The sequence below is a fragment of the Hyla sarda genome, chromosome 2 (genome assembly GCF_029499605.1).
Source record: "Hyla sarda isolate aHylSar1 chromosome 2, aHylSar1.hap1, whole genome shotgun sequence".
NCBI lineage: Eukaryota > Metazoa > Chordata > Amphibia > Anura > Hylidae > Hyla > Hyla sarda.
Window position 1 is genome coordinate 85895873 of NC_079190.1, and position 14979 is coordinate 85910851.

At 42.9% G+C, this 14979-nt stretch overlaps 1 protein-coding gene across 5 annotated transcripts in view; it reads right to left on the minus strand.

The window, feature by feature from the left end:
- LOC130358726 (aquaporin-4-like) overlaps positions 1-14979 on the minus strand; it is a 50258-nt gene that overhangs the window by 17792 nt on the left and 17487 nt on the right. For 3 of the 5 annotated variants that reach the window (XM_056562384.1, XM_056562386.1, XM_056562387.1), the window contains exon 2: positions 8377-8724. In XM_056562384.1, the coding sequence (XP_056418359.1) occupies positions 8377-8724 (348 nt within the window). Of the gene's footprint in view, positions 1-8376; positions 8725-9464; positions 9601-14979 lie in introns of those variants that run through there. The other 2 variants (XM_056562385.1, XM_056562389.1) reach the window with 2 other exon arrangements.

The following is a 14979-nucleotide window of genomic DNA, read 5'->3' on the forward strand; positions in this document are numbered from 1 at the left end:
GGCCATCCCCCAAGGTCATTTCCGATTTGTCGGCAGACATAGTTAACAGCAAATAGGTGGGAGTAACCTGTAAGAAACTTAGGGCTGTGGAGACAGAAAGACACAGCAAATAAGTATAGCAGCACAAAGTACAGTGTATAATAAGGATCTATAGGGATAAAGGGATAAATAAACAAACGTATAACATCCTGCGAGTAAGTACTATGCAGGGAAGAAAATGGGGGGGGGGGGGGAGGGGGAGAATACAGACTGAGAAAGACAATAATCCTCTAATTGCCCCCCCAGACAGTCAGGACAGCAGCACAGGATAGCTACTGGCAGCAGCCGCCTGTGTGTGGCAGACAGGAGATCCACCGGACTCCGTCACCACAGCTGTTCCCTGCCAGCAATCCCTGCAATATAATCGCAGGGGACTGCGCTGACGCGAAAGCCGCTCTGCGATGATTCACAGACCGGATCGCGACAATGAGAAGAAATCTCGCGAGACCGAGCGTGTCTGCGCATGCGCGCACAGCGAGCGGTCCCCGAGATAACAGCAGGAAGAAGAAGAAGAAGAAGGAGGGCTGACGTCACTGCCAATGGCGGCGAGCCCGCCACGAACACAGGGAGAAGGAACAAACACCCCAGGAAACACAGGACAACCAGGTAAGGGGAAAAAGGGGGGTACAGAGAGGGAAACAACTCCCCAAGCGACAAAAGGTATAACGAACAATAGGGAATGCAGAGAGAAATTGAGGCCGGTGTATGCAGTATCTACACCGAGCCCCAAGAACAGGAAACACAGTGCCCTAACTGCAGACAGAACCCTATAACATATAAGGGCACCTGCACTAAACAAGAACAGTAAAAAACTATAACTGAGGCACTGAAAATCTAATAAAGATGAGAGTTGGTACTTATCTGTGAACTCTGCTACTGAGCAGAAAGAAAGAGGAGGAGGTGGAGTCGCAATGTGGTTTTATGGAGCAAGTTCTGTTATCATTGGTTGGCATATGGAAGGGGTGCGGTCAGGTTGCTAGGTGACCTGCATCTTTTTTCTTTCAGTATTGTATGAATAAATGCATCTTGTTCTTTCTGCTATTGAGCTTATTAAAGAAAGATAATGCAATGATATGAGCCTCCTGTCCACCATAAAATCATGGCTAGCTGCCAAGATAGCATTTGCTGAACATATCATTGCGTCCATCACTAAGAATTATACAAATATTTGTGCCTTGCCATAAAACGATGACATAAATGTTGCCATAGTATAGTTACTGCTACACAATTCTGTGCTTGTTAACAATCTTCTAAATCTACAATCACTCTACCAGCAGCCATTTCTAGACTATGTTAGTATGTGTGGTGGTGGATCTTTTGCAAATGTTAGCAGATTCTACAGGAGGATTGCTACTGCATACAACATTGTGTCCCCTATCTAACCAATGGACACTATGAGAGACCACATTGTATGTTAGAGCATAACTACCATTTAAAATAACTTTTGGCATGTCGTAGAGACCTATCAAGTGCTTTGATCAGTCGGGGTGCGTGCCAATAACACCATCAATTGCTAGAAGAGCCCTTGCTACAGAGCCCATAAACTTTCTATAGAATTCGTCTTCTGCAGCAAGGAGACAGGAAAAGAAGAGCTTAGCTAAATGCTTCTCCCTGCTTGTTCTAGTGATCAGTGGTGGTCACAGCACCCAGATCTCAACCAATCAAAACTTTTGTCTCTATGACATGTCAAAAGTTTTCTGTTCTGTCTTCTGTTATAACCAGAAACCCATCCAGAGATGTAAGGAACCTTAGGAATTCACGTCCATGATGAAATTACAGCATCACACAGTCAATGCATATTTTCCAGTTGCACATTCTTGTTGAGAATTTATTCCTCTATCACATCCCAAATGTGTAGTTATTTAATGGAAATCAGCTGCATTTGCTGCTGAGAGCTGCAGACACCATTGGAAAGCTGTTAGGATATAAAAGCAAAGTATACCTTTCCTGGAGCTTGTTGCCAAACTTATAAAATCACCTTTTTATTTCTTAACCAAGTGTCAAGGAGACAAGGCCAAGCTGCTCAAGTGCCTCAGTCTGGCATACTTCCTCACTAACCCTCACCCCCAACCCCATTTTGCATGAGTAATAACTAAGTTATAGTACAGGGGTACTAAACTGGTGGAACACGGACCAGATCCAGACCGCGGCCGCCAGTCATATAAATACCGCCAGTCATCCGGACCGCCGGCTGGATCTCCCCTCATTCATTTGTATAGGTGTCTTTAGACACCGATACAAATGAATAGCTGTGGCGGAATGCTGTGTCTCTGCCCGCCCGGCGCTTCTTTTCTGATGTAGGCTGCACGATTAGCGCTGCCTGCATTATCTGCTCTGGCTAGGCCACCGTTATTGCCACCACCGGGGGCACAGTGGCATCATTCACTGTGTTGGCACAGCGGCATCTTTCATTGTGGGGGCACAGCGACATATTTCAGTCCAGGGCACAGTGTTTGTCAAAATTATATTTGGGGATATAGCATGTGGCAGTAATATAACAGGGATATAGCGTGTGGCAGTACTATACAAGGTGCTTACCAAGTGGTAGTACTATACCAAGGATAAAGCATGTGGCAGTAATATATTAGGGGCATAGCATGTGGCAGCACTATACCAGGGGCATAGCGTGTGGAGGTAATATACCAGGGCACAGTGTGAGGCAGTAATGTATCCAGGGACATAGCTTGTGGCAGCACTATACCAAGGCACAGTGTGAGGCACTAATATATCCAGGGGCACAGTGTGCAGGCAGTAATATAGCCAGGGGCACAGCATGCAGGAAGTAATATATCCAGGGGCACAGCATGCAGGCTGTAATATTTCCAGGGGCACAGCATGCAGGCTGTAATATTTCCAGGGGCACAGAGTGCAGGCAGTAATATATACAGGGGCACAGCGTGCAGCAGTAATATATGCAGGGGTATAGTATATGGCAGTATTATATTCAGGGGGTACACTGTGTGGCATTAATATATTTAGGGGTACAGTGTGTGGCAATAATATATTTAGGGGTACAGTGTGTGGCAGTATTATATTCAGGAGTAGAGCATTCAGGAGTACAACATGTGGCAGTATTTTCATGGGTACAGCGTGCAAAAGTTTTATATTAAGGGGTACACAATGCGGCAGTATTTTATTTAGGGGTACAGTGCGGCAGTATTACATTCAGGGGCAGTATTTTATTGTCCGTGGAAGTATTATTTTCATGGATACCGTAAGCGGTAGTATTATTTTCAGAGATACAGTCTGTGGCAGTATTATTTTCAGGGGTACAGTATGCAGCAGTATTATTTTCAGGGGTACAGTAGGCAGCGGTATTTTCAGAGGTACAGTAGGTAGCGGTATTTATATGGGTACAGTATGTGGCATTATTATTTTCAGGGGTACAGTAGGCAGCGGTATTTTTAGGGGTACAGTATGAGGCAGTAGTATTTTCATGGGTACTGTAGGCAGCGGTATTAATTTTAGGGGTACAGTAGGCAGTGGTATTTCTATGGGTACAGTATGCTGCAACATTATTTTCAGGGGTACAGTAGGCAGCGGTATTTTTAGGGGTACAGTATGCGGCAGTATTATTTTCAGGGGTACAGTTTGCAACAGTATTCAGAAAATACAGGAAACAGTACATTTACATCTTTCAGAGCTCAATCATTTTACCTATCTACTTCATGGCACTGTGACCACTAGGTGTGAACCAGGCCTTAGCGCTTAGCTCGGACCTTTACCAGTGACAGACCTGGATGAGCGGACCCTCACTAAAAATAGTTGAGTACCCCTGCTATAGTATATGGATGAAATGATAAAAATGAAACAAAGTGCTTTAACCCCTTAACGACCACGGATGGTACTTCGCGCACCAGGACGTACATTTACGTCCTATACATGACCGCGAGCATTGGAGCAATGAACCTGATAGCAGCCAGGGACCCACCAGTAATGGCCGACATCAGCGAGTTCGCGGATATCCGCCATTAACCCCTCAGATGCCGTGATCAATACAGATCTTGCGGCTACAGTTTCAGACGATCTGATCGCCCGCGTCATGGACATGGGGATCAGATCAGCTGACAAGGCGGACGGAAGTCCCCTCACCTGCCTCCGTCGCCTTCTGCACTGATCTGCCTTCCAGCAGACCAGAGCAGAAGATCGCCGATAATACTGATCAGTACCATGACCATAGCACTGAACAGTATTAGCAATCAAGTGATTGGGCACATAAAAAGTGTAAAAAAAAAAAAAAAAAAAGTGAAAATGTGAAAAATACCCTCCCCCAATCAAAATGTAAATTGTCCCTTTTTCTCATTTTACTCCCAAAAAGTGTAAAAAATCATTAATAAACATATTTGATATTGGCGCATGCGTAAATGTCCGAACTATTAAAATATAATGTTAATGATCCCGTACAGTGAATGGCGTGAACGTAAAAAAAAAAGTCCAAAATTGCTGCTTTTGTTTCACATTTTATTCCACAAAAAATGTATTAAAAAATTATTAAAAGTTTTATATAAACAAATGTGGTATCAATAAAAAGTACAGATCATGGAGAAAAAAAAACCCTGTACCGCCGCTTGTACGGAAAATTGAGAAAGGTATAGGTTGTCTAAATAAATTTTTAAACTAATTTCCTGAAAAAGTTTGTGATTTTTTAAAAGTGGTACAATAATAGAAAAATAGTAATCATGGGTATCATTTTAATCATATTGACCTGCAGAATAAAGAAAACATGTAATTTTTACCGTAAATTGTATGGCGTGAAAACGAAACCTTCCAAAATTTGCCAAATTGCGGTTTTGTTTTCAATTTCCCCACACAAATAGTATTTTTTTTATGGTAGCGCCATACATTTTATGGTAAAATTAGTGATGCCACTACAAAGGATAACTGGTCGCGCAAAAACCAAGCCCTCATACTCATCTGTGGATGAAAATATAAAAGTTATGATTTATAGAAGGCGAGGAGGAAAAAACTAAAAACGCAAAAATAAAATTGGCCTGGTCCTTAAAGTCAAAATGGGCTTGGTCCTTAAGGGGTTAAAGGGACCATATTTGTGACAGAGAAACATTACTTTTCATGGCCCTTCCTGCTATTCCAGGGCCTAAACTTGATACTTTAAGGAGTCATATCCAGTGGCATACCTACACTTTGGAGAACCCGGCCACCACTGGGCGTGCACACCAAAGCATAGGTACGCCTACAGTAGCTCACTCACTATTGGGGAATCCAGGACACTTGCCTCGGATCCCCAGGCAATCAAGCGCTACTTTCAGATTTATGCGCGCACACACATTTGTGTGAGAGCTGTCTCTCAGTGTAAGCTGCAGGAACTACAGCCTACACGGAGAGGAGACCATGACCTCCACCCAAATGCATTGCAGACGTCATTCAATAGCACCTGCACTGTGAAAGAAGGACAAGGACAGGCTGTGCTGTGGCAAATATTGCGTGGGACATGAGGTAAGCAAAGTTTTATCCTGAAATCATAAGTGAGTGGGTGCTGACTACCTACATATAGTCATGGCATGTTGGCACCCCTGAAGTTTTTCAAGAAACTGAAGTATTTCTCACAGAAAAGGATTGCAGTAACACATGTTTTGATATACACGTTTATTCTCTTTGTGTGCATTGGAACTAAACCAGAAAAGGGAGGAAAAAAAGCAAATTGGACATAATGTCACGCCAAACTCCGAAAATGGCCTGGACAAAATTGTGGATAAATAAGATTGTTTTCAAGCATGTGATGCTCCTTTAAACTCACCTGGGGCAAGTATCAGGTGTGGGCAATATAAAAATCACACAGGAAAGCATATAAAAAGCAGAGAAGTTCACTTAGTCTTTGCATTGTGTGTCTGTGTGCGCCACACTAAGCATGGACAACAGAAAGAGAAGAGAACTGTCTAAGGACTTGAGAACCAAAATTGTGGAAAAATATCAACAATCTCAAGATTACAAGTCCATCTCCAGTGATCTAGATTTGCCTTTGTCCACAGTGCGCAACATTATCAATAAGTTTGCAACCCATGGCACTGTAGCTAATTTCCCTGGGCGTGGATGGAAGAGAAAAATTGATGAAAGGTGTCAATGCAGGATAATCCGGATGGTGGATAAGCAGCCCCAAACAAGTTCCAAAGATATTCAAGTTTTCCTGCAGGCTCACAGAGCATCAGTCTCAGCGCGAACTACCCGTTGACATTTAAATGAAATTAAACGCTATGGCAAGAGACCCAGGAGGACCCCACTTCTGACACAGAGGCATAAAAAAGCAAGATTACATTTTGCCAAAATGAACTTGAATAAGCCAAAATCCTTCTGGGAAAATGTCTTGTCTGTGGACAAATGAAACCAAGATAGAGTTTTTTGGTAAAGCACATCATTCTACTGTTTACCAAAACGGAATGAGGCCTACAAAGAAAAAAATATGGTGGAGGTTCAATGATGTTTTGGGGTTGTTTTGCTGCCTCTGGCACTGGGTGCCTTGAATGTATGGAAAGCGTCATGAAATGTGAGGATTACGGACGGATTTTGGGTCGCACTGTACAGCCCAGTGTCAGAAAGCTGGGTTTGCATCTGAGATCTTGGGTCTTCCAGCAGGACAATGACCCCAAACATATGTCAGAAAGCTCCCAGAAATGGATGGCAACAAAGCACTGGAGAGTTCTGAAGTGGCCAGCAATGAGTCCAGATCTAAATCCCATTGAACACCTGTGGAGAGATCTTAAAATTGCTGTTGGGAAAAGGCGCCCTTCCAATAAGAGAGACCTGGAGCAGTTTGCAAAGGAAGAGTGGTCCAACATTCCGGCTGAGAGGTGTAAGAAGCTTATTGATGGTTATAGGAAGCCACTGATTTCAGTAATTTTTTTCCAAAGGGTGTGCAACTAAATATAAAGTTATGGGTGCCAATAATTTTGTCCAGCCCATTTTTGGAGTTTGGTGTGACATTATGTCCAATTTAGCTTTTTTCCTCCCTTTTTTGGTTTAGTTCCAATACACACAAAGGGAATAAACATGTATATAGTAAAACATGTGTTACTGCAATCCTTTTCTGCTAGAAATACTTCATTTTCTTCAGAAATTTCAAGGGGTGCAAACATTTACGGCCATGACTGTATTTACCTACTGGGTTGCGGGGGAATCGATCTATCTACCTATGGATGTTTTTACCTATTGGGGGGCTACCTACCTGAGGACATACTTGCCTGTGTGGGAGACTACCTAATTAACATAGTTTGGAGGCCTACAGATTGGGAAATTATGTAAAGGTGAAGAGTCTAAGATGTTTGTCCTGCAGATGCTAAAGAGATGAGTTATGGCTGGAAGAAATCGTCATGGCGGTCAAGAAGGGCAACTGTGATCAGAGTTGATGTCACCTGTGTGTACGGTGTCACCACGAGCTGGATGGGGTTTGGAGCGCTGATAAAGCACCTCCCTAGGGGCAAAGTGGGCACTAAGTACACCTCTGGCCATATCTGGTAAGCAAAAATAATAATAAACCCTAGTTAGTCAAAGACAAAGGGTTAGACACTGTGGGGGAGATTTATCAAAAACTGTGCAGAGGAAGAGTGGTGCAGTTGACCATGGCAACCAGATTCCTCCTTTCATTTTTAGTGAGACCTGTGAAAAATGAAGGAAGCGGGCTGATTGGTTGCCATGGGCAACTGCATCACTGTTCCTCTACACAGGTTTTGATAAATCTCCCCCTGTAAGATTACCACCAGGGTTCCAATGACTGCTCCACAAGCTGACATTTTTTTTTATAGGTAATGGTAATATTGTGATCAATATTTTAATCTGCAGATTCAGTGCAGCTTTATTTTCTAGCCACAGTGAGGCATTGTGACTGAACTTCTAGAGAATATACTGTATGTTGTTAGAAACCCAAGATTTACATTGTGACCCAGGTACACAGGTTCACTAACATTAGAGGTGTCCGTTTAGTAGGGAAAATAGCTTCATGTCAGTTTCTAAATAAATTAACCAATTGGTTTTATCCTGTCTCTAAATGTAGAATTACAGTATGTATTCAAAGAACATTTTTCAGGTAAATTTATTTTGTAGTGTCTATGGATAAATCTCTGATCCCTGTACATGTTTTATCTATGCATAGCAGGGGCGTACATGAATATTAATTGAATGAAAATAAATAAATTAAAAAATAAAATATCATATAAATATAATAATAATAATATAAAAATAAAACTGTGTGTACGGTGTCACCATGAGCTGGATGGGGTTTGGAGCGCTGATAAAGCACCTCCCTAGGGGCAAAGTGGGCACTAAGTACACCTCTGGCCATATCTGGTAAGCAAAAAAAAAATTAAACCTTAAAAAAAATAAACTTACCCTGGTAACAAGCTGATTGTACAAAGATGCAGGAAGAGATATATAGAAAATGGCAGAGGCACATATTCCACCAAGACACTGAGCTACGGCAAAGGCCACACCATGAAGAATATCCAATTTCCGTGCACATACCAAGGCAGAAGTAATAGCTGGGTTTAATTGGGCTCCACTTATTTCACCAAAACTCTGCACCAGACTAACAACTGACAGACCAGCAGCTATTGGTGGAGCCATAGGTTGGGAAGTCCTGATTCCTAAGCAAGACGATCCTAAAACCACTGTTATCAGCATAAAGGTTCCCAAAAATTCTGCTAAAACCAAGCGCCAAAAACGGTGTTGTCGCAATTCCTGCAAAATTAAAAGGTAAGAATTCAATTACGTCAGATAACTTTTACATACTAAAATAAAATGAATAATGATGCTATTTACAGGCTGCAATATATTTTCTTTGCCCATGATCTTCTCTACAAAACTTGTAAAATGTCAAATAGCACTCATTGACATAATAACAGTATAAAATATAACGCCACCATAAATTACCTTAAAACTATATTTTAGAAGTTAAAACACCGGAAAAGAACAGTGTGAAGGAGCTCATCATAAATAGATTTGGTAAATGCCATTCACATTGGTCTTGATTTTAATAACAAAACACATAATAATGTACCGAGGGCTCCCAGGCAGCTTTGGCAGCAACAACAGAACCATTGAAGGTGAATTGGGTCGCATTGCAACCAACAAGTGGCTGTGAAGTCCATACTGGATAGATTCCTTGTAATTCTCTGGCCACTCGCAAAGCAACCCTATTCACTTTTGCACGATTTAAGGAGTGTACCATGGTGATATTAGGCCATGCAGCCCGTGTCCTGCCAAACATCGCCATGTAGTTCTAGCTTAAATCTGACAAATACTGTTATGTGCATCAATTGTACAAGATATGCAATAAGGTAAAATGTATTATGAAAACAAGGCATTTAAGGAAACTTGTAGTCTTGTAGTTATAAAGAAACCATGCCAAATTATATTCATAAAGATAGTCTAACAGTAATAGGAATGATTAGAGAGTTGTTGACCCAGGTGTTTCCTACCTCTTTGATGACCATCTTCTCTCAATGCTTATGGAGATGTGGATGAATAAATATTCCGAAGCTACTTTATGTATTCCGCATCTGAACAAAGCCCTCCTCTGTGATTGTAACTCCTCCTTTTATGCATCAACTATTATTTTCCTTTTATGTCTGCTTTTAATTTTAATTCTGAGTCAGAGTAGATGTGCTAAGAAAAACTAAACTACAGTATTAAAAAACAAAAATACTTTGATGTAAATGGGATATCCTACTTTCTATTGATATTGATAAGTTAATTTAACAGTACAAATTCTGTCAGATCCTCTTTGCATTAAGAAGTGTGTTTTGGCTAGAAGCATTAGTTGAATCCATAGTTGCTTTGGTGATCGAACCACTATTAAAAAGTGAATAGCAAGGTGAGTACTGCAGCTGTATGGACCAGGTCCCTTCCTCTCTGTTCCCTTGGTTACTATTGTAGTATTTATAATGAACCTCTTTTATCCTCAGAAATCTAAAAATGGGACAAATATGCAATAACATCAAAGGAAAATTAGATACAAATCAGATAAATAACCTGACAGCAATACTGTGACAAAAAAATAAATAAAATAAATACTGAATATTAAGTCATGGTTCATAACATGCTGTCACTTATGTAAGCCTACATTACCGATTTGTGGCATTGTGTTGCTGCACATACCTTAGGCGTTTCCCATTATTTTCTAGGCAGAAAGTTTGATAGCCATGTACAATAAGAGATCGATTCACTTATCACTACTACTCAAAAAGTAAAAACCAATGGGGAAAACATGAAACGTTTTTTTTGCATATATATATATATATATATATATAAATATATATATATAAATAACTCAACGTGTGTGTGTGTGTATGTTCCAGCATCACTTCCAAACAGCTGAAGATATTTCCATGAAACTTAGTAAGCATGTTACTTATATATCAAATAAAAATATATAAAAGTTAAATTAACCCTAACTTACCCCCTTATGTGAAGGATGGGGTTTTTGTCTTAAAAATAGAATACCCCTTTATTTGACTATGCTACAGGGGCTGTAAAGTTAGTGTAGTTCATAATATAGTGTCTGTACCTGTGTGTGATGGTTTTCTCACAATTCTTCTGTGATTTTCACCCCAATATTTATTTTTACCAGCATACAAAATGACTGTTGTCTCAGATTTTTCCCAGGTTGCAATGCATCCGAGACCTGACTCACTAGTCAGCTGATGACAGGGAGCCTGTCTGCTTCAATGGGTGGAGCGATCGCTTGCTGGGAGAGAGATCAATCTGCAACTAATGCAACAGCTGTAGGCACCCTGATTGAAAACCACAGGTCTTTTGAATGGATGCAGCTCGTTTATGTTTCAATGGTTGGGGTGGCTGATGTGTGGGAAGGAGGAAAATGGAATTATGGGATTTGAAGGCAAAAGAAGAAAACTCCAACAGAAAATACCAGTTCACAAAAAGCTAGCCACAGTATTATGGTAATCTCACAACATAGCCATTTAGCCCCAAGACAAGTGCAGATCCTTCCTAAGCATGTCCATTACTGTCTGCCAGGTATGTACTAAAATCACCTTATGGTGGAGAACACCTTTATGTCCCATGCAAGTATAAAGGATTTCAGTACCTTACTCCAAGCTCTGCTCTGCATCTCCTGGTCAGTCCAGCTACACCCCTCCTGCATGTCACACCTCATCTTGCAAAGCCACAAACACCATTTAAGCCACACCCCTCTTATTGTCTACCCTTTTAGTGTATTGCTTAAGATTGCAAGTCAAGCCCACGTCCACAAAACCATGCCTGCTTCTATTTTTGGCCTACAATGTGTTCATCACAACTCAGCCCCAGCTGAAGACGCGATAAGCAGATGAGATATAAGAGTGGGAGATGAGGACGGGATATGAGGTTGGGAAATGAGGATGGGATTCGTGGTTAGGATATGAGTTTGGGATATGAGGTCGGGATATGAGGACGGGATATGAGTTCAGGAAATGAAGATGGGATATAAGGTCAAGATATAAGGACGGGATATGAGGTCATGATATGAGGACAGGATATGAGGACAAGTACTTCCCCCTATGTTGCTTTTCCTTCCCCACAAAGAGTAAGTAGGAGAAACCGGGCAACGCTGGGTACTAGTAATTTCATAAACAAAGAATACAAAAGAATAACAAGACACAGACAACGTGGTTTTACATAAAAAAAAATATAGGCACAAACAGTACACAATACATAATAAATTTCCATGTCACTCATAGATACAATAGTGATTTTAGGCAATAAACACTGAAGGGAGAGAAAACAGCTCCCAAGCAATAAAATTAAAACCATAACCAAGCTGTCTCAGTGTCCCATGTAACAAGAGTAGAGAATTTACCTACAGTGTTATTATAAGTCCTACCCACTACTGTCTGCTTAAGTTAACTGAAGAGGTTCAAGTGAACCATGAAGACCCTCATTACAATAGCAAGTAGTATAGCGATAAGGTAGCACCAAAGATCGGAATTCATTACCGTCAAATGGGGATTCAATAAACGCCCTCCATTGATCTTTGTTAAAGGACATCTGCAGCATGATTAACACTTATCCCCTATCCACAGGATAGGGGATAAGTGTTTGATCGCGGGGGGTCCGACCGCTGGGACCCCCTGTGATCTCCTGTACGGGGCCGCGGCTGTCCAGCGGGCGTGCCGGCCGCAGCAGGACGTTGCAGCCGGCACGCCTCCTCCATACATCTCTATGGGAGAGGCGGGGAGGCAGCGTTCGTGCCTCCCCGTCTCCCCCATAGAACTGTATGGGGCCTTGGAGGAGACAGGGCCTCACCGTCGACCTCTAGGTCGACGCTACGCGCCTTAGTGCTCACCATGAGCACTAATGGCGGTACCCCGTTAGGGAGATCGCGGGGGGTCCCAGCGGTTGGACTCCCCGCAATCAAACCCTTATCCCATATCCTGTGGATAGGAGATAAGTGTCATACCGCTGCAGTTGTCCTTTAACTTAAAGGAAATCTGTCAGTAGTATCACCTAACACTAAATCTGTCACACAGGCTTGTAGTGCGGGTGATGCTGATTAAAAGCGGCACTCACATTGTCGAGACTCGCCCAGCCGTTCCGCCGCAAATCACATTTTTCTATTTATGCTAATGAGGGCATTGGGGCATGGGCGGAGCTCCGATCCGAGCTTGGGGCACGCTGACATCATTTTCGCCGGCGGCAGCTCCGCCCAGCTCATCAATATTCCTAACCCCCCTCCCTGCTCCTTTGCCCTTTGTTAGTGTATGGCGCATGCGCCGCTTGCTGTGTACTACCGAAGATTCCACAGACCTCCTCAAACTATACATTCAATCTTTCCACTCCGACCAGATCTTTTCATATTTTTTCAAGCCTCTCTTTGTCTTTAGAGCATGCCATTTCTCATATTTTTTTATTTGTTGGACTAACCTTACCCAAACCACTATTTCAGGGCGATTTTTCCCAAATAACCCTCTCAAGATTACCACTTTTGCCAGCATAAGAATACAATTTAATATCTCTTGACCCTTTGTGATATTATCCAGATCACCTAGAATAATCTCTGTCCCCAACCATTCCCTCTTGATATTCAATTTATTTTCTTTTTTTTCAACTGTAATTTTTATTAAGGTTTTTCAACAGAACATCACGAGATACATTGTAGCGTAAAGTGCAAATCAATACAAAAACAACAACAACAACAAAAAACTGGAGAAGACAAGGTTTAGCAAGTCATATAGGTCTCAACTGTCAGGCAATTCGTAAACTAGGCCCAATACCGGGCTCCAATAAAGCAATAAAGAACAAATCACAACCAGACAAGACAAAAAAAAACCAACAGGATAAAACCAAAAGTACAAGAGAGAAGGGATAGAGGGAGGGGGGAGGTGAAAAAGGGGGGGACCAGAAGGAAAAGGAAGAAAAAGATAGCGTCAGTGGGGACTAAGGAGTTGCCTATCTAGAAACCTGTCCCACGGCTCCCAAACAGAAAGAAAGAGAGGCAAAGAATTATTAAGAGAGGCAGCAAGGTATTCAAGAGAGCGGATTTAGCAATTAAGGTTTTGGCAGCTAAAACCATATGCATAAACAATCCCAGAATCCCGAGCTCCCAAAACGTCCGATATCAATCGCTTCACCATATCCCAAAACGGAACAATAACAGGGCAGGACCAGAATATGTGAAAGACCGTACCCAACCCCACCCCACAACGCCAGCACTGAGGGGGGATGGTAGGGTTCAGTTTGTTAAGTAGTGCAGGGGTGTGATACCAGCCCATTAACATCTTATATTGCGTTTCCTTATAAGTTGTGCAAATAGAGGCCCTCTGACAAATTATCTGCCATTGGGGTAGGGTAACAGTGGCATTTAAATTCTCCTCCCAACGGCTCATGCGATGGGGAGACCCATGGGGGGGGGGGGCATTAAGAATAGAGTAGATATCAGAGAGAAGCCCTTTCATCTACGGTCCCGACTGGCATAACCGTTGGAAGGCTGTAGGCAAGGAAACCTCGTAACTGCCTAGGTCAGACAACATGAAATGCCTGAGTTGGAGATAATGGAGCTGTTCGGAGGAGGGAAGACCATATTGGGAAACCAAATCCTCAAAGGGCAGCAAAGCTCGGGACAAGGGCGGCAGCCTATGAAGGCCGCAGAGCAGCACAATGACAGAGCCTGGAGGTAGCAGTACCATGACGACCCTACAGCGGCACAATGACAGAGCCTGGAGGTGGCAGCAGCATGAGAAGACCATATGGCTGCACAATGACAGAGCCTGGAGGTGGCAGTAGCAGTATCAGAAGTCCTGAAAGTGACCCGGTGACAGAGTGGGGCGGAGGGTGGCAATACCAGTACCCGCTGACAAAGGTGGGTGAAAGAAGGAGCACATGGCATCAGATGTGTGTCATCAGGCGGATGGCAGGATCAGAATAGTAGCTGAGGCAAGTAGGCAAAAGAAACCGGTCTCTTTTGTCAAAGTGTTGGTGTGGCACCATGGATAATCTAGCCTGATGCATCAGGCATTGGTGGGTGGAAATCCTGGCTTATCCAAGCCTGATTCATCTTGACAAAGGTCAGTCTCTCCACATTTTTGGTGGACAGGCGAGTTCTCCCTGGGGTTACTATGGCCCCCGCCACTCTAAACACCCGCTCAGATGGCACACTACTGGCAGGGCAGGACAGCTATTCCAGGGCAAACTCGGCTAGTTGCGGTCACAAATCCAGTTTGGCTGCCCAGTACAGCGGATCTTCAATGTAGGTTGGCAGGGCATGTCCAAATATGCCACCACCTGCTGGTTCAGGTCCTGCTCAAGGTCTACCTGCTGCTGATTAGTTGCTTCACTATGCGGGTGAAGAAAGCTACTCATCAGCAACTGCAGACTCAGGCTGCTGCTGATGGAGCTGGTACTGCTCCTGCCACCCCACCCCTCCCCAGCAATCATGGCAGTGGAACATGAGCGCAGAGGGCCCCCCCAGTCAGACCTGCGAGAGGATGGATGATGGCG